This window comes from Arachis ipaensis, chromosome B07 (assembly GCF_000816755.2).
Source record: "Arachis ipaensis cultivar K30076 chromosome B07, Araip1.1, whole genome shotgun sequence".
Classification (NCBI taxonomy): Eukaryota; Viridiplantae; Streptophyta; class Magnoliopsida; order Fabales; family Fabaceae; genus Arachis; species Arachis ipaensis.
Window position 1 is genome coordinate 69,302,695 of NC_029791.2, and position 20,809 is coordinate 69,323,503.

Here is a 20,809-nt window from a genome sequence, read left to right on the forward strand (position 1 = left end):
CAAAATCTGTGTCATGCCCCTTCCTCGCAGTTTTGGTTCTTAAGTTTGACACTTAAACTCCTAGTTCAACTTAAATATGGATAATTGCAATGTCTCATTTTCTATAGCGTAAATAAAATTTAAATATCAGTTCCGACTTACCTCTACCTTGTCGTGATCCACCGTCACCTTGGACCCTCCTACATGGACAAACTATCGCCTTATGCCCTGGTAAACCGCACTTGGATCACCTCAATTCATCGGAATGTGTCCTTATCGGTTTTCCCCTTCTATTTCCGTTATGATTGTCGTTCTGCCCGTAATTGTTCTGGCCTTGCAGACGTGGAAGAATGTAACGATTTCTCTTGAAATTTTGACTTCTCAGCGTAAGGTTCTTTCTTTGGTTCCTCTGAAAAGGCATCCCTTGATTCCCCTTCTCTACTGCTGCCTTTCTCAAACACTCCTCAGCCACCTAACTCTTATTCACAAGTTCAGAAAAGACCCTAATCTCCATTAGCCCAACTGAGCTTAGAATGTCAGTTCGTAGTCCTCCCTCATACTTAATACACTTCCACTCATCAAAGTCTTCCGGAGCACGTTGGCAGATTCAAGAAAACCGGCATAACTTCTCAAATTTATTGGTGTACTCCACAACAGTCATCTGGCCCTACTTTAACCGCAGTAGCTCAAGCTCCTTAGCATTTCTGGCTGAGCTAGGGAATTACTTCTTATAGAACTCCATCCGAAACACCTCCCAAGATATCACTGCACCATCTGGCTGCAGGATACGCCGCATCCCTTGCTACCAGTATTGAGCTTCTCCATGTAACTGGTAGGTCCCAAATTCCACCCACTGTTCTTCAGGCACCTGCTGTGCTTGCAAAGCCCTCTCCATTGCCTAACACCAATTGTTGACCTCAGTTAGGTTCGTGGCTCCTCTGAAGGTCGGAGTATGCACCTTCAGAAAAGTAGCAAGTGTCATCAGTCCGTCATCCCCATTTCTGCCGTTCCTATTGTTACCTTGATTCCCTATGGCCGCAGCCATAGCCTACATAGCCGTAGCCATGTTCTCCACTGTAGCTATGAAGTTTTTGGGGATGTTCGCATTCATCTCGGGTTCCTCATTTTGATTCCTACCTCTCCCTAGACCACGACCGCATCCGCAAGTCGACATCCGGTTCCTGTTTACACCAAACAAGTGATATCAAGGTGATCAGTCTCAATATCGCAACTCTAGTTCTTCAAAGGCTCAAATCCATGCTCATGGGCATTCATGCCACATATATCAGTTAGATAACCTAATTTAGCATGTATAGACACTCAGAGTATGCCCAGAAGCATAGTCAGTCCATCCCTCAGGCTCTATAGGAACAAACTGCTCTGATACCATAATGCAACACCCTATCACATAGAGCTTTACACCTACAATGTAAAACAGAGGTGGTGAGGTGCTTGATAAAGAGGGGGACCAAAGGGCAAGGGTAGGAATTTTCCTTTAAATTGGGATTAGCGTCGTAAGTATAGTCCTAACCCGACGAATTGGCCCTTCAAATTAAATTAGAGGTTCACAAGAGATGTCACAAGCAAAACCAAATTAAAACCGAGAGTATTAGACTGTCGAGTCGTCTCCCTAGGAGCACTTTAGAACAATGAGTGTGCAATTCTGGTTGTAGTAATCAACGGGTTGTGAATGAAGAGATGAACATATAAAGCAATAAAAGAACATGCAAAATTGTAATGATTGAACTAATTAAGAAATTAAAGAACCGACTATGTAATATAAACAAGTAAAGTATAAAAGAAATCAACATATAAAGGTATGAAATATTGAAAGCATCAAAAAGAGTCTTGGCTTGGAGTGAGTAAAGGGTCCTTTCCTTGTTGGAACCACAACTATGACAATTATGATGGATTAGTCTCACTTGATCAACCCTCACATCGGAAAGTAAGTTAAATGAGCATAAGTGTCCTTAACCCACAAATCCTAACTTGCTTGCTAATTACCTTAGCAACAAATTAGCGTTACTGGGAACAAGAATAATTAACAACCCAAGAATTGAAACTAAATGTTGGACATTCCAACTCTAGGAATCCAATTGCTCACTTTACCCAAGCCAAAAGCCAAAAATTTAGCCTAAAACCATGTTTGACATTTTGTCAAACACTTGGTGGGCAAAAAGCTTAAACATGAGGAAGATGAGTAAAGACTTGAAACTAAAAGCAACAATTGATCTCAATCAACGAGAATAACACAAGAAAGTATATAATCAACATCCAACATCAAATTTATCAACAAGAAATTGAAATTGCAAGAGAGAAGCAAAATTGAACTATAACTTGAATTCAAGAAAATACTTACAATGAAACTTGCAAAATCCAAGATAAAAAATGGAAATGGCACTTCAATGTAAAACTCTAATAAAGATGATGAAAAACTTAGAGAAAAACTAAACTAAAGCTTCCTACTACTACTTCTAAACTATACTAAATGATATGCTATGTTATGTCTCCATTTTCCCTCCAATATGAGCTAGAAGACTTTAGAAATGGGCCTCCAAAGCCCCTAAATCGCGAGGCACGTGCTATTTTAATGAAGTCATGTGCGGACACCTGTGCGGACACACAGATGCGTGCGTCCGCACACTTCACGAGAAATCCAGGCCTGTGCGTACGTGCAAGCAGCCGTGTGTACGCACACTATGCGATGCTTGGCTGGACGCGCGACACGCTCGATGCAATCCACACGCTCTGCTTGGGTGGCTGTGCTTACGCACAGGTAGCTGTGGGCACGCACACGTCTCTGAGCTCACTCCTTTGATTTCTCTTGCTTCCTCCACTTTGCATGCTCTTCTTCTATTTTCTCCAATCCATTCCTACCTTATATACCTGAAAGCATTCACCAACAACATCAAGGCATCGAATGGAAGGCAAATGAAATAAAATAGATTCAATTAAGTATAAAAGAGCATCTTTTCATGATCAAGCACAAATTGGAAGGAGAGATCAAAAGCATGCTATTCAAGGGAATAAGTGTGAGTTTATGTGATGAAAATCCATTCAATTCTTACTAAAAATCATCATCAAATATGGATTCATCGATTCCCCCACACTTAAACACTAGCATGTCCTCATGCTAAACACACAAAGGAGATAGATGAAAGGGAAAACGACTTATGCTATATACTACTCAAATGCATACAACTATCCTAAGGCTAATCACTACTATGTACTACGATGAGAGTGGTTAGAAGCAAACCATGAAATTCCAATCCATCACAAGAAAGCTTTAGGGCCAATGCAAAGAGTTCATGTATTAAGATTAATGTCCAAAGAATTGAATTGAAGTTGTTAAAACTATCCAATCAAACAACTTGCAACACTATGAGGTGTAAAAACATGTATTTGAGTGATTGAACCCCTCACCGGATGTGTATCCACTCAATTGGGTCAGTGTTTAGGTTTAACCACTCAATTCTCCTTTCATCATGTTTTTCAAAGATTTGCAAGTCATCTAACAATCAACTAGTATTTAATGCATGAATAACAAGTATCATGAGGTCTTTAGAGGGATGTAATGGGGCTAGGGTTTAGGAAGGATGATTTATGGTCTAGTGGATTTAAGGAATTAGTTCTTTGATTAGCTTGAATGTCCACCTACTCCTACATCACCTTTGTACACATAACAATGCAACCTTTCCACCGATTTCCTTTTTTCCTATCTCACTTCACTCATGCATTTTCTTTTCAAACATGGCATATGCATCTTTTATTTACTCTTTCTATTCATACTTTGTTATGCACAAGTTTTATTTTTTTAAATTGAACTATGAATGCATATGTTTCAATTAATGAAATGCATGAGCATTACCTAATTGCCCAAAAGATTTTTCACAAAGAATTCATGCCTTTATCACTAATGCTTCCTAAATTTCCCCCACACTTAGAATTTACACACTAATCCACCCAAGCTAATCAAAGAGTAATTCAAGGACATCAATGGTTTTCCGCTTAAGGGGAGTAATGTGCTATCATCAGAACAAAAGGGGATCCATAGGCTCAAAGGGGTTCACAAAGGTGAATGCAAGGGTTGGCCATATAGGTTAGTGAGTTTATCATCAAAGATGGCCTCAATCATGCTAAATGCATCCAAACACAAATACAGGACATAAAGAATCATGCAAATCAATGATCACAATAAAAAAGGAGTACAATCGCACACAAGAACAACATTATGGTTGAAAAATACAACCATCCATTAAAGCTCAAATCTCACAAGGTATGTTGTTCGAGCTCTTTCTTCCATGTTCTACAAACAAAATACTCCAAGCAAGTTGGTAAAATAATTTTTCCTCAATTCAATCAATGGTATGCCCTTAGAAAAGGATTTCATGGAAATTCTTTGGTGTTTCACCACTTATTCATCATATCATGCAAAATGCAAATATTAGCTACTAAATATCCATAAACAATAAAGAAATATTCACAACAAACCAAACAAGATGCAATAGAAAAACTACTCAAAATAAAGAAAAAGTACTACAAGAAACATTGCAAAGTTTCTTTAAGAAAGAAATTTTTTACCCCCTTGAAATCATCGATCCTCCCCCATACTTAAATTGTGCACGGTCCTCCGTGCATGCTCACAATCCGGGAGGACGAAGAGGGGGCCACCTTCAACTGGTGGGCTCAGAAATGGGATGGTCAACTGCATCAAGCTCCTCCCCAGCTAGCTCGGGTGAAGCTGTAGGAATTGGGTCGGGGTCTCTTCCTTCTAACTTTGCCGCTATCCACTCAAAACGTTTGTGCTCCAAATACTCCATGTAGTGGATACCGTGCAAGATATCACGGAATAGATCTGGAAGAGGACGGAAAATAGGTAAAGCAGTTGATGGAGTTGGTAGACTTGATGGTGGTGCTGTGGGTGTTTTCCTCTTGGAGGGGGTTATTTTTGTTTATCTCTCCAAATCTCCCCTCGGAATGAACTTGTTGCCTCTAGGAAACTCAAGCATTATATCCATTGGTCACTCTCTACCCCCCTGCATTTGCTAAACACATCACCATCGATGGAAATGGAATGCTGACATTCTTCTTCTCAATCAACTTCCAAATTGATTTGCGCAATAAGGGCAAAATGGCTATATGCTTCCCTTGCATAATAGCCCAAAGTATCAAAGCAGTTCTAAATCTCTCATGGGTAGTGTGGGTGCTCAGGATGATGTAGTCCGCCACAATTTGATGCCATATACGAGCTTCAGCATTCAAATCAGATTATGCAATACTAGTGGGAACAGAATTATTCCCTTTGCTATACTCCCAAGATGCTCCAGGACAGCCTATTTTCTCAAGAATGGGAGTCAGAGATATTCTTCCTTTGAAGACATCCTCTTTTATCTTGGAGTATCCATTTTTCTCAAATGGAATGTGGGGGATGTTCAGGATAGCTTCTAGAGCTTGATTGGATGTATCCAACATCCTACCCCGCAGGAAGACTGACTTTGTTTCCCAAGCTTGGTAGTTTTCATAGAATTCCTGCACCATAGTCTCATTGACTTCAATGGGTTCCCGCTCAAGAAACCCCCAATGAAGCGAGGCAATCTTTTGGTGAATAATCACCTTGTATTGGCTTAGAACCTTCAATGGCCGCTCCTAATGGATTTTTGTTTCTCAATAGCCTCGTATTGAGAGTCGGCCCTTCAGTTCACCAAGGTATCTGGTTTATCACCACGGCGATTCCACCAAATATCAGGAGAGCAAGTGGTAGTTTACTCAACTGGCGAAGAAACCGGTGCCTTACCCTTCTTTCTCATCCTGAAAATACAAACAAAAGGATTTTGAGATCATAGGGCAACATTAAAGTAAAAATCATTGAGGAAGCACTAAAAAGATTAAAAGAAGCTTAGATAAGTGGTGTGACTTACAAAAATACGGTGTATATATTCCAATGATGCGCGCGGTTGGAATACACACACCGGCCGGTCATCACGAAAATCACACCCTTAAAGCAATTCACAACTCAAAGCTTTAAGCAAGCACCAAAATGGAATTGGCAAATGTTCATTCTCAAGAAGTGGTAATCACACATATAATGGTCTTAAATTGAGTGCAAAAGATGTTTGATCAAGACATCAACTAAGGTTGAACCATTGTATAGTGATTACCGAATCAAAAATTTTGATGAACAATGACAAATGAATTCATACACACAATGAATTTGTGACTAAGAATTGCACATGAACAACCAAGGAAATGCATCGGTGAATTTACTTAATAACCATCAAAAGTCATAATAGAAGTTGCACAATTTATACAATATGCCTAACAAGAGATAAGTTGAACACATATGATGGCCAAGTCATATGAATTAAACAAAGTGTTCATTGAGGCATTTTATCGAACATGTGGTATGTAATGTGCAAGTTCATCACAATTAAGCTCAAATTTGCTCATAACCTATCCCAAAAATCAAACAACAACACTTTGCAAATCAAGGAAACAAGAAAGAAAGCAACTAATTAAATCTAAACAATAAGAAAGGAATGGAAACAATCACAAAAATATTAACATAAAGAGAAAGGGAAAACAAGAACCTTAGATATAAAGGTTGAGAAGACAAGAATGAGGTGGGAAACAATGACACTTCTTATAGCCACTGCAAAATCACGGCAGTTGGGTTCGCCGGAAAAAGAAACAACACCGGAAGACGGAGAGCTCATCGGCGGTGTATATAGAAAAGAGAAGGAAAGGAAGAAGGAAAAGAGAGAAGAGAAGAGAAGAGAAGAAAAGAGAAAGAGAGAAGGAGTGGTCGCCGGTGGTGGGCTGGCGGCAGCGGCGGCCAGGACCGGCAGTGCTGGGCAGAGAAGAGGGAGAGAGGGCAGCTATGAAGAAGAAAAGGAGAAGAGAAAGCTGCCTCACAACAGGGATGAAAACTTGGAAGGGTGCGAACGCACACAGCGTGCGATCGCTGCGGCCAGATGGGATGCAAAAGGACGTGTGATAAACCACTATTTTATGGTTTATCTTGTGCTCAATTGAGTAGATTTTATCAACTCTTTACCCACTTATTCATACTATTTGCATGGTTTTACATTTGTCTTCCTAATTATGTGCTATGATTGAAAATATGCTTCTTTGATCTTACAATTGCTAATGTTAATCCTCTCTTATTACCATTAGATGTCTTGATATGTGTGTTAAGTGATTTCAGAGATTACAGGGCAGGAATGGCTTGGAGGATAGAAAGGAAACATGCAAAAGCAGAAGGAATACAAGAAGTTGGAGGAATTGCAAAGTTGTCAACCTGACCTCTTCGCATTCAAATAGTCATAACTTGAGCTACAGAGGTCCAAACAACACGGTTCTAGTTGCGTTGGAAAGCTAACGTCCCGGGCTTCGATTTGATATATAATATGTCATAGTTGCTCTGACGCTAGGTGATGCGACCGCGTGCTCCATGCGACCGCGTCGCAGTGGCGAAAAAACCAGCGTGGCAGATTTCTTCTCTAGCGATTTCTGGGCTGTTTTTGACCCAGTTTGCGGCCCAGAAAACACAAATTAGAGGCTATAAAGTGGGGGAATGCATCCATACATGAACAAGCTTTCATATTCACAATTTTAGGATTTAGATGTAGTTTTTAGAGAGAGAGGTTCTCTCCTCTCTCTTTGGATTAGGATTTAGGATTTCTCTTAGTTTTAGGAGTGCTTCTCAATCCCAGGTTCAATATTCTTTTTATTTTATATTTCTCTTTTTAATTTCAGATGCTTTAATGCTTGTATTAGTTATGTTGCCTAATTGGCTTATGCTACATTCATGTTATGATTTTCTTCATTAATATTATTTGAGGTATTTCAGATTTAAGATTGCTTTGCTTTATTTATATGAATGCTTTTAAATTAATTTAGATATTTTCCCTTTTGGCTTTGGTTAAATAATTGGAGACACTTGAGTTATCAAACTCATTGTTGATTGAAAATTGGAATTCTTCAAGGATTAATTCAAGTTCCAATAACTCTAACTTTTCCCAAGGAAAGACTAGGATCTGAGGAATAAAAATTAATTCATCCACTTAACTTACCTTCATAGTTAGAGGTTAACAAAGTGGGAGAAAAATCCAATTCTCATCACAATTGATAAGGATAACTAGGATAGGACTTCCAGTTCTTCATACCTTGCAAAGGGATTTTATTATTGTTAATTTATTTTACTTGTCATTTAAATATACCTGTGCCCATTGCCTAAACTCCAAAACCCCAATTTACAAACTCATAACCAATAATAAAAACATACTCCCTGCAATTCCTTGAGAAGACGACCCGAGGTTTAAATACTCGGTTATCAATTTTAAAAGGGGTTTGTTACTTGTGACAACCAAAACTTTTGTAAGAAAGGTTGATTGCTTGGTTTAGTAACTATACTTGCAACGAGAGTTTACTATAACTTCTAAATCATCAATCTTCAGCTCTCTTCAACGTGCGGACGCACGAAGACGTGCAACTTCACAGATACAGTTTTTTTTAGCTTGCGGACAAAGGCTCCCGTGCGTGTGCACACAAGTCCGTGCGCACGCACAGAGGTTGGGAATGGGGGAGGTTGTGCCCACACACAAGCCATTCCCTCGCTGCTACCAAAGGGGCTATCAAGTTGCGTGCGGACGCACACGTCTGTGCGGCCGCACAGATAGAGCATGAAAGGGAGTGTGTGCGGTCGCACGCGGATAAGCACTCGCTCAGTGTAAGGAAAACTGGTAGCGCGCACGCACAGGCTGTGCTGGCGCTGTGACCAGAGGGCAAAGCAAAGCTCGTGTAGACGCACAGGCTGGTGCGTCCGCACAGATGGCGAAAAATTCAGGGTTGTGCGGGCGCACAAGTGGGTGCGGACGCACAGATTCCCTGTTTCAGAAAAATTTTTTCTCTTCAAAACTAAGGTTCCTACCCTTAGCATATCAACATACCAACCCTAAACCATTCAAATAAGCACAAATTCACAGTCCACAAGTGATACAACTTGAACAACTCAAAATTCATCAAATCAAACCTAAACTATCCATTATATCACAAAAGGCAAATAAGGTAAAACACTATAAACAAGAGATAGAGTTGGAATAATGTCACCATGGTGGGGTGTCTCCCACCAAACACTTTGGTTTAGAGTCCTAAGTTGGACTTGCATGACTTCATTAGTCACTTGGAAACTTCACCAAAGAGAAAGATCTCCAACTCCTTGGCATTTTTGGGTTGAGTATGATAGAGCTTCACCCTATGACCATTGACCTTGAACTTAACTTCATTAGTGCGGTGAATCACCTCCACCACCCCATATAGTTTGACATCTACCACTTTAAGCGGCCCATCCCATCTAGACCTCAATTTTCTGGGCATGAACCGCAACCTTGAATTGTATACAAGCACTTCATCACCTATCTTGAAGTTCTTCCGCCTTATATTCTGGTCATGGAATGCCTTAGCTTTTTCCTTGTAGAACTGAGCATTCTCATATGCTTCCAACCTAAGGCATTCTAATTCTTCCAATTGGAGCTTACGTTCCATCCCGCCCCCTTTAAGTCCGGGTTGCAATTCTTCACCGCCCAAAAGGCTCTATGTTGGATCTCAACCGGAAGATGACAGGGTTTCCCAAAAATAATACGGAAGGGGCTCATCCTGATTGGGGTCTTGTAAGCGGTCCTATAGGCCCATAATGTATCTCCCAATCTAAAACTTCAATCGTTCCACTATGGGTTAACCACCTTCTCTAAGATTCTTTTGATCTCCCTGTTGGATACTTCCGCTTGTCCGTTGGTTTGGGGGTGATAGGCTGTAGAAACTTTGTGAATAACCCCATACTTTTTCATCAATACCTTAATTTTCCTGTTACAAAAGTGGGTTCCTTGGTCGCTCACGACTGCTCGTGGTGACCCAAATCTACAAATAATGTTATTTTTCAAAAAGGAAGCAATGGTATTAGCGTCATCGCAACGGGTAGGAATTGCTTCCACCCATTTAGAGATGTAGTCCACTGCTAACAATATGTACACAAACCCATTGGAATTTGGAAATGGCCCCATGAAATCCATGCCCCAAACATAAAAAATCTCACAAAAAATCATCGATTGTTGGCGCATCTCGTCTCTCTGAGAGGTATTTCCAGATTTCTAGCATTGATGACAAGATTTGCAAAATTGGTTGGCATCCCTAAACAAAGTGGGCCACCAGAATCCGTAGTTTAAAACCTTCCTCGCTGTTCGTTGTGGGTCAAAATGATCCCCACTCTCAGATGAGTGGAAAAATTGAAGGATAGACTGGAATTCAAATTCTGGCACACATTTTCTAATTACTTGATCCGCTCCACGTCTCCACAGATGTGGATCACCCCAAATATAATACTTAGCATCACTTCTCAATCTATTTTTTTGATGCTTTGAGAATTGTGGGGGAAAAACGTGAGTGACCAAGTAATTAGCTATCGGGGCAAATCATGGGGTGCTTTGGGATATTGCTTGCAAGGTATCTAAAAGAAAATGAGTCATTGATAGGAGTGGGATCCGGAGTTAAATGTTCGAGGCGACTCAAATGGTCCGCCATTAGGTTTTGGGATCCACTTCTATCTTTGATTTCCAAGTCAAATTCTTGCAAAAGCAATATCCACCTAATGAGCCTAGGCATTGACTCTTTCTTCTTTAGCAAATATTTCAGTGCGGCATGGTCAGAATACACCACCACTTTAGAGCCTAGCAAATAAGGTCGAAACTTGTCTAGAGCAAAAACAATGGCTAAACGCTCTTTTTCGGTGGTGGTGTAGTTCGACTGAGCCGAATCTAAAGTTTTTGATGCATAAGCTATAGTGTAGGGAGCGTTACCATCGCACTGTGCTAGCGCGGCACCTACGGCGTGATTCGAGGCATTGCACACGATCTCAAAAGGTTGACTCCAATTTGGGCCTCGCACAATAGGGGTTGTGGTTAACGCTTCCTTCAACTTGTCAAAAGCCTCTTTGCAATCCTCACTGAAATGGAATTCTACATCCTTTTGTAGTAGGCGGGAAAGGGGCAATGCGACTTTGTTAAAGTCCTTGATAAACCGACGATAAAAACCTGCATGACCTAAGAAGGAATGGATCTCCCTCACTGAGGAGGAGTAAGGTAAATTCGAAATGACATCGATCTTAGCCGGGTCGACGGAAATTCCGTCTTTAGAAACAATGTGACCCAACACTATACCTTGTTTCACCATGAAATGGCACTTTTCAAATTTCAGAACAAGGTTAGTATTCGTGTATCGCTCTAGTACCCTAGCTAAGTTCCCTAAACAAGCATCAAAGGAGCTACCATACACACTGAAATCGTCCATGAAGACTTCCATACAATCCTCCAAAAGATCTGAGAAAACACTTGTCATGCATCTTTGGAACGTTGCCGGTGCGTTGCATAAACCAAATGGCATTCTCTTATACGCAAACGTTCCAAAGGGGCAAGTAAAAGTGGTTTTCTCCTGATCTTCAGGATCTATGTGAATTTGAAAGTAACCTGTATATCCATCTAGAAAGTAATAATGGGATTTACCTGCCAAGCGATCCAACATTTAGTCAATGAACGACAACGGGTAATGGTCCTTCCGCGTTGCTTGATTCAGCCGGCGGTAATCAATGCACACTCACCAAGTGTTCTGGACTTGGGTGGCCACAAGCTCTCCACTCTCCGTCTTAACCATTGTCGCTCCGGACTTCTTCGGCACTACTTGGACTGGACTCACCCATTCACTATCGGAAATGGGGTAGATGATGTCCGCTTCCAAGAGGCGAGTCACTTCCTTCTTGACTACGTCAAGGATTGTAGAATTTAGCCGCCTTTGCGGTTGTTGGACCGGCTTGGCACCTTCTTCCAAGAAAATCCGATGGAGGCACACTTGAGGGCTTATCCCCACAATGTCACTTAAGCTCCATCCGATCGCCTTCTTATACTTCCGGATAACTTCAAGGAGTTGCTGCTCTCCTTGATTGGAGAGGTCAGTTGCCACTATCACTGGAAATTTATGTTCCTCATCAAGGAACGCCTACTTAACATGAGGTGGTAGTGGTTTCAAATCTTCCCTTGCTTCTTGGTAGGGTAACTTGTCCTCTTGATTGTGGAGACTTGGAGGGCTACTTCCATCTTCTTCCTCCTCAAGGTTCCTGATAAACCACTATTTTATAGTTTATCTTGTGCTTAATTGAGTGGTTTTTATCAAGTCCTTGCCCACTTATTCATATTAATTGCATGGTTTTACATTTTCCTTTGGTCTTAATTTGCTAATATTAATCCTCTCTTATTACCATTATATGCCTTGATATATGTGTTAAGTGATTTCAGAGATTACAGGGTAGGAATGACTCAGAGGATGGAAAAGAAGCATGCAAAAGTGGAAGGAATACGAGAAATTGAAGGAACTGCAAAGCTGTCAGCTTGACCCTCTCGCACTAAATCGATCATAACTTGAGCTACAAAGGTCCAAATGATGCGATTCCAGTTGCGTTGAAAATCTAATGTCCGGGACTTCGAAATGATATATAATTTGCCATAGTGGCCATACAGCTAGGCAACGCGAATGCGTGCTTCACGTGGACTTGTCGCAGTGACGAAAAACCAGCGTGGCAGATTTCGCAACTAGAAATTTCTGGGCTATTTTTGACCCAGTTTTCGGCCTAAAAAACACAGATTAGAGGCTATAAAGTGGGGGAATCCATTCATTCATAAATCATACTTAAAATACACAATTTTAGGATTTAGATGTAGTGTTAGAGCTAAGGATTTAGGATTTCTATTATGTTTAGGCTACTTCTCTTCAATTACAGGTTCAATCACTACAAGAAAAATACCCATTCAGCCACACTTTTTTTAGGCTACATTTGAAAAGCGTAGCCTATTCATAGAATAGGCTACGCTTTTCTCCGTGTTGCCTTTTTATAAGAGAAAAGGATACACAAATGCGGCATCATTTAAAAAGCGTAGTCTTAGGTATTAAAGATATCACTTATAAAGCGTAGCCGTAGGTTGATATCTATAGGTTCACTTTTCGTATCAAAGGAGACGCTTTTAAAGGATAGCCTATTTGTTAAGTTTTGGGTGCATTTTAAAAGTGATGCCTAATGTCTCTAGAGCCAAAAACTTAACACTTAGTAATTTTTTTCCTTGTTTTTCCTGAAAGCAAACTGATGAGTGATGACCTTAACACTTAGTAAAACTTAGCAAACTTCTTGAGTCTCAGTCACCTTCGATAGCTCAGTCACCTTCATCCTCGTAAACCCTCGATAGCTCAGTCGCCATTGAGAGTCGTCGCCTCCCACTCACGACTCACCTGCACTACTTTCCACATTGACCGTCGTCACTCCTCTTCGCCATCGCTTGCACTGATCGTCGCTGTGCTGCCCTCACCATCGTCGCTGTGCGGCCCTCACCATCGCTGCTGCGCCGCTCTCACCATCGCTGCTGCGCCGCTCTCACCATCGTCATCTTCGTGCTTCTCATCATCGTCTTCACTGTGCTCACATCATTGAATAGGTATGTATTGATTTCTATTTGCTTTTGAAATTGATCAGTGGCTTAGGGTTCCTATTTTAGGGGTTTTAATTTGGGGCTTTTAATCTCTGAAATATGGGTTTGTGAACTGTAATTTGATAACATGCATGTTGTTGTTGATGAAGATGTGTGGTATTTTAGGGTTTGTGAACTGTAATTTAATATACAGCTTGTCTATTTTCTCTGTATTTTTGTTTCTGAGACTGAATCCAAATGCAGCGTTAATAAGCTTTTGTTTCTGTGATTTCTCAATGAATAAGTTGGCTTCCGTTTCTCTGTTTTCAGCTTCCTATTTTAGCTTCCTGTTTCTAACAGAGTTCTTGCAGTTTGAACGGTTTCTTGGTTAGCCAGAAATAGAAATGGTGTGAAAAATGTAAAGAATGAAAAGAAGACAAGGAGTAGAAAAGAAGTAGAAGAGGAAGAAGAAAGGTGAGTTGAATTGTAAATTGAATTGAAAGAATAAATCTAATTAACATGAAAACCAATCATATACAATCCTGTTTATGTAGCCATATCAGGTGAGCCTTCAACAAAGGCAATAACCTTGTAAATACTAATAAATATAAAAAGACTATGTTATTTAAGCTATAATATATATAATTAAAATTAATAATTAAAATTTATTAAAATATTGATATACTGATATATTTAAAAGCTTGTCTAATTCCTTGCTAGTTTTATGGTGTCCTCATCAGAATAAATATTATCTCAGGTGCTTCTCAGCAATAACCCCAAAGAGAGTTTAATTTGTCTTCTACAACTTCTTCATCTTTTTCAAGCACAAGATCTTCTACTTCAGGTATGAATTGGGTTTAGGATGCCTCAGTTGTAGAAATCTGATTGTTTGACATCTCCATTGTAGAAATCTAGGTATTCATCTATAAAAATGGGGACATTATAGTTACTTATACCCCTTTTGGCTAAAACTACAATTTTTCCCTCAGTTGCTGATTCTTATGGTAATTCTTTTCTGAGACTGAAGTTGATTTCTTGAATAGGTGAATGATTTAATGTGTTATGTGTGTAATATTGAAACACTTTTTGTTTTGAAAGTTTTTGTACTTGATTAAATGTTTCTCTTTGATACTTTTTTTTTCTTTTAAACTGTTAGTGCGGTAATTGGCTTTCTGCTAGAACCTGTAGTTTAAAATTGTTTGTGTTTGATATTTTTTTTGTTATTTATTTATTTTTTTGCTGAACTCTGTTTGTTCTGTGAGTTATTGGCATGAGGGTTTGTGCTAGGTTTGAAAAAATTGTTATGACATGAACTTTGTTGTGATAGTTCAATATAAACCTCATGTGGAGTACAATGCAAGAATGTTGTAAGTGGCTAATTAATTTCCACTCTAATGATTCTTGAAATGCTGGTCTATTCCTACATTTCAGCTTTTTTCAAACCCATAGCTTATTATTAACAATTGGAGGGAAATTTGCTAAACTATAACTTGAAGGAACATTGTTGGCTAATGAGGTAAAGGTTTTCTACATCAATGGAACGAAATTGGTGTTGGTGTTTACTATTTTGAAAAAGTTATTAATCCACGGATCAAACCACAGTATGTTACACTTTTGTAGAAATAGGGTGGCAATTTTATTCTGCTTTTTTGCTGGGTTGGTTAATGATATATGTGCATAACTATTGATTGGTTAAAATTGAATTGATTAAATTTCAAAACAAGAAACTGTCCGAAACTCACTCTTCATGATTACCTTTACTATATGATTAATGCCAAGAGGGGTACTCAGCAACTTGGCAATGATCACCATAAATCCTTAGAAGAAATCGTAATCTTGTTAAACTTTTCTTTTTTTTTAAAAAAAAAGCATACTAAATATGTAGATTGAAATGAAAAACAAAAGAAGGCTAGAAAGAAAAAACATAAATCCGAGAATGTGGGAGGAGACCGAGTCCTATTTATACTAACCAACTAACTAGTTCTTGGATCCTATGTCGTCAGCCAAGCTACATTCCGCGAATCTTGGCTAGCTGGCCAATATAACTGCTATGCAGGTTTCGCCTCGTGCGATCTTTATCCACACGTGCATCAGCATGGACCTTACATTGAATCTGAGCTCATTTCCTTTCTTGGGTCAGCTGGATCACTCTTTGACTTGACACTTCCTCTCTTTAGGGGCAACGACACGCGCACCAACTTCGTGATTCATCTCTGCGAAGCTCTGAACAACAAACAGCAAGTCAAAGTGGTCAAAGATGAGGATCTCCCAAAGGGGCAGAGCATAGGGCCTTCACTCTCAAAGGCTATTGAAAGTTAACATGTATCTATTGTTGTTTTCTCACAGGACTATGCTTCCAGCGAGTGGCGCTTGTATGAATTGGTCAAGATATTAGAGACCAGGAAATAAAAAGGACAGGAAGTTCTCCCGGTTTTTTATAAAATACAAAAATTATTATTTCAATTAAAAATAAGTCAGTCGATTTAATATGGCAGTTGAGTTGTGTGTGAAACTCTTATTCTCTCCAATTTAGATTTCTTTTAGCAAAAGAATAAGTATATCTAGTATGCTTTTTAATTCTGGTTTATTTTCATATTATGCTAGGGGTGATGCTGATCTTATTAAGCATATAGTCAAATATGTTCTGCAGATAAAGAATTGCCCGTAGCGAATCCAAGGCTTGAGGCGAGGAATCTTATGACTTAACTTAATTTGCTAAATTATACTTATTTCATGAATTCACAAATCATAACATAACATTGTGTCTCCGTCTGTCTCCCTCATAAATTCACAGACAGTAGAGAGGGCAAGGAACAGAGGAATAGCCAAAGCACCAGGGAGCAAAAACAGGAGCGTTCTTCAAGTTTTTGGCTCTTCATCAATCATAGCACCAAGAGAAAGAGAATGATGGCCAAGAAGGGAGCTGACTGAAGCTTAAGAGGGAGCTGTGTTCCACTCACCCAACTGTTCTTCGAGTTTCTTTGCTAGGTGAGGACAGCGACTTCATCTTCTTTCTTTTCTCCTCTAATTCAAAATTCTGATAATTCTCTTGCTCCATTTTTTCCAGTTTATTCAATTTCTTTTAACACAACTACCACCACAAGCAAAGAGAGGTGAGTGATTTTCTCTCCTCTGTGTTTAATTTGGTCGAATGGCCTTGTGAAATGTAAGCAAAATTCTGGTTCTTAGAACGGTTAAGGTTTGGGCTCAAGAGAAAAACAGGGACAAGTCTTGTGTATTTGATCAACAAAGAGGTAAGGGTTAGAATAGTTAGATATTGATTTTAGCTGTATTTGGTGATTAAATGGCAGAAACCTTTCCATTGAGTATGCTTATTCTCAAATAAGTTAGGCTACATAATATATTTATTGACCAGTCAGCTGCTTAATTCTTTGATCTGTATGTGAATGATTGTTGCTTTCTTAATCAGCAGTTTACTTTGTAGTGGTAAATGGTAATGTTCTAATAAACAAAAATCAAGTACTAATGGGGACTATTATTCATTTGTCTAGAGTAGTTTACTGATTTCATGTTAATTATTTTTGTTGCATGTGGATTATATATGCTGCAGTATTTTCGTGGCTCATGGCAATTTATCAACTATTGTCAACTATTGAGCTTCATGTTCCTAAATATTCCTATCATTGAATTCAGCATTTCAAAGTTTGTTCTTTCTCTGAGACTGTGCCAACTGGAGTTAAAATTTGAGTGAAGCAAAGGGAACATATTTGTTCTTTATCTTACCTTCTAATAAAGAATAGAATAGTGTCCTTATGTTTATCAATTTGCCTGGTTTTTATTTTTGACATTAACTCCACCTTAAACAATTTTGATACTCACACTTATTCAACAAAAGGGTGATAGTTCATGATGAATAGGAAAAATAAAACGCAACAATATCAACAAAAGCAATGAACAAATGAGTATATATGTTCTAATTATATCTCCTAGTCTAGGCCAAAACAAACAAAGAGTGTTAGTTGCTATCTATACTAGGATAGAGGTACCTCTTACTAATTAGTGCCAAATAGCAAACCAAAATCAAGTATTCACAATATTCACATATTTAAAACAACCAAAATAGTATCACTCATTGACTTAAAGTGAACTCCCCGGCAACGGCGCCAAAATTTGATAAGAGGGGGACCAAAGGGCAAGGGTAGGAATTTTCCTCCAAATTGGGATTAGCGTCGTAAGTATAGTCCTAACCCGACGAATTGGCCCTCAAATCAAATTAGAGGTTCACAAGAGATGTCACAAGCAAAACCAAATTAAAACCGAGAGTATTAGAATCCCGAGTCGTCTCCCTAGGAGCACTTTAGAACAATGAGTGTACAATTCCAGTTATAGTGATCAACGGGTTGTGAATGAAGAGATGAACATATAAAGAAATAAAAAAACATGCAAAATTGTAACGATTGAACTAATTAAGAAATTAAAGAATCGACTATGTATATAAACAAGTAAAATATAAAAGAAATCAACATATAAAGGTATGAAAGATTGAAAGCATCAAAAAGAGTCTTGGCTTGGAGTGAGCTAAGGGTCCTTACCTTGTTGGAACCACAACTATGACAATTATGATGGATTAGTCTCACTTGATCAACCCTCACATCGGAAATTAAGTTAAATGAGTATAAGTGTCCTTAACCCACAAATTCTAACTTGCCTGCTAATTACCTTAGCAACAAATTAGCGTTAGTGGGAACAAGAACAATTAACAACCCAAGAATTGAAACTAAATGTTGGACATTCTAACTCTAGGAACCCAATTGCTCACTTTACCCAAGCCAAGAGCAAAAAATTTAGCCTAAAACCATGTTTGACATTTTGTCAAACACTTGGTGGCCAAAAAGCTTAAACATGAAGAAAATGAGTAAAGACTTGAAACTAAAAGCAACAATTGATCTCAATCAACAAGAATAACACAAGAAAGCATATAATCAACATCCAACATCAAATTCATCAACAAAAAATTGAAATTGCAAGAGAGAAGCAAAATTGAACTATAACTTAAATTAGAAGAAAGAGTAATGACAATGTAACTATAAAGAGTAATAACAAGAAAATACTTACAATGGAAGCTTGCAAAATCCAAGATCAAAAATGGAAATGGAACTTGAATGTAAAACCCTAATATAAACCCTAATAGAGATGATGAAAAACTTAGAGAAAAACTAAACTAAAGCTTCCTACTACTACTTCTAAACTATACTAAATGATATGCTATGTTATGTCTCCATTTCCCCCTCCAATATGACCTAGAAGACTTCAGAAATGGGCCTCTAAAGTCCCCAAATCGTGAGGCACGTGCTATTTTAATGAAGTCATGTGTGGACACCTGTGCGGACGTGCGTCCGCACAGATGCGTGCGTCCGCACACTTCAGGAGAAATCCAGGCCTGTGCGTACGCACAAGCAGCCGTGTGTACGCACACTACGCGATGCTTGGCTGGACGCGCGATGTGCTCGAGGCAATCCACGCACTCTGCTTGGGTGGCTGTGCGTATGCACACGTCTCTGAGCTCACTCCTTTGATTTCTCTTGCTTCCTCCACTTTGCATGCTCTTCTTCCATTTTCTCCAATCCATTCCTACCTTATATACCTGAAAGCACTCGCCAATAATATCAAGGCATCGAATGGAAGTCAAATGGAATAAAATAGATTCAATTAAGTATAAAAGAATATATACGAGGAGCCTTGAAAAACGGGTAAAATAAAAATTGCAAAAATAAAAAAATACAACGCTCAGAAATAACGTAACTTGCATACTAAGAAAGCTATGGTTCCTAAACATACATATATATATAGAAGTAAGAATAGAGGGTCAAGAATACAAAATAACAAGCTCCTAACCCTGCCTGCGAAGCTAAGGTTAACTGGAAAATATTTACATACATATATATACATAACCCAAGTCCAAAATACATATATAAAACCCTAGTTCTCCATAAACCTCTATGAGGTGCAACGTAAAACAAGTTATCAAGGGAGTTCTATACATATGATCATACATATATAAACTATGTATCAAAATAAGCCCCAAAATCCACTTCGCTGCAGAACTCCAGACGCCTAGCGAGGTGCCTGTCGACCTGCATCTGAAAAATAATAATATCGTATGGAATGAGAACTAGGGATTCTCAGCATGATAAATATACCACGTACATAAAATATAAGATCCTGGGAATGCTAGAGGCAATCCTAGAACACCGACACTCAGATTATAAAACTTAAAGAAATAAAATAGAAACCATGAATAAGAGTGGTTCTCTAAGGCTTTCTAAACTTAGTCACTTCCTTAAATCTAACTAAAACTTACCTACAACCCTAAATCTCTTCGTCTTTCCTCCGTACCTCCTTATCCGGTGAAATTACAAAGACAAACAAGCAGACAATGGCAAACACAAGTAGGATGCAAGTAATACAAATAGCAAGTATAACAATTAGCATATTATAGTCACTTAGGCAATTCCAATCGATGCACAATCAACAAAATCACACAAATGCATATGATGAATATCTATTTGATGCCTGGGCATCTTGGCTAGTTTTACAAGCCATTTTTATTAAGTTTTTACTTAGTTTCATGCAGTATCTGCATCAATAAGCAAGCATTTGGATGAATTATCTTTGCATGTTTTGATTCATGAAACATTAGTCAATTATAAACATTTTCATGAGATTAACATAAGAACTAAGTGGTGTAATGAATGATGAATTATCTTGTGATTATTCATGAAATAGCAAGCTTTGATGCACTTGTTTTATTGATGGTAGGCAAGGAAAGAAGAAGCAGAGGGAAAGCAAAGACCAAGGGCATTACCAACGGCCAACTTAGGCTCATCAACGCTAAGATCATAAAGACCAAGGGCGTTTGCAACGCTACAAATGGCCTCACTAACGCCAGCTCCAAAAGGAAACAATGGCGTTACCAATGCTAGCAACGCTGGCAATAACGCCAACGATAACACCAACTTAAGAGGGAACCAAGGGCATTGCCAACGTTGGTAATGCTGGCAATAACACCAGCATCAATATTACCAACGCTGGTAACGCCCGTACTAATGCCAGCTCAAGGAGAATCAAGGGTGTTGCCAACGTTGGCAACGCTAGCAACAACGCCAGCCATATATGCATGAAAGGGCGTTATCAATGCCACCAATGCCAAGGTCAAGGCATGCACCTTAACCAGCATTACCAATGCTGGTAACGCCAGGGATAACGCCAGAATAGGCAAGCTTTAGCGTCACCAAAGCCTACGTTACCCCACTAACGTCTTCGACAATGCACAAGAGGAAATTTTGCCCAGTGTGCGTACGCACAAGCCA

General features: G+C 39.1%; 1 protein-coding gene and 1 long non-coding RNA gene across 2 annotated transcripts; one reads left to right on the top strand and one right to left on the bottom strand.

The window, feature by feature from the left end:
- On the bottom strand, positions 9,157–9,522 carry LOC107607251. The gene has a single exon (XM_016309223.1). It carries the CDS (start codon positions 9,520–9,522, stop codon positions 9,157–9,159), a length of 366 nt encoding a protein of 121 aa, XP_016164709.1.
- LOC107608589 lies at positions 16,284–17,025 on the top strand. Its single transcript, XR_001612927.2, has 3 exons — positions 16,284–16,466; positions 16,546–16,591; positions 16,678–17,025. It is a non-coding gene; the product is annotated as an uncharacterized LOC107608589 (long non-coding RNA).

Bases quoted from the DNA above. Each gene is read 5' to 3' on its own strand.
- LOC107607251 (XM_016309223.1), bottom strand. From the start codon at position 9,522: ATGGAACGTAAGCTCCAATTGGAAGAATTAGAATGCCTTAGGTTGGAA.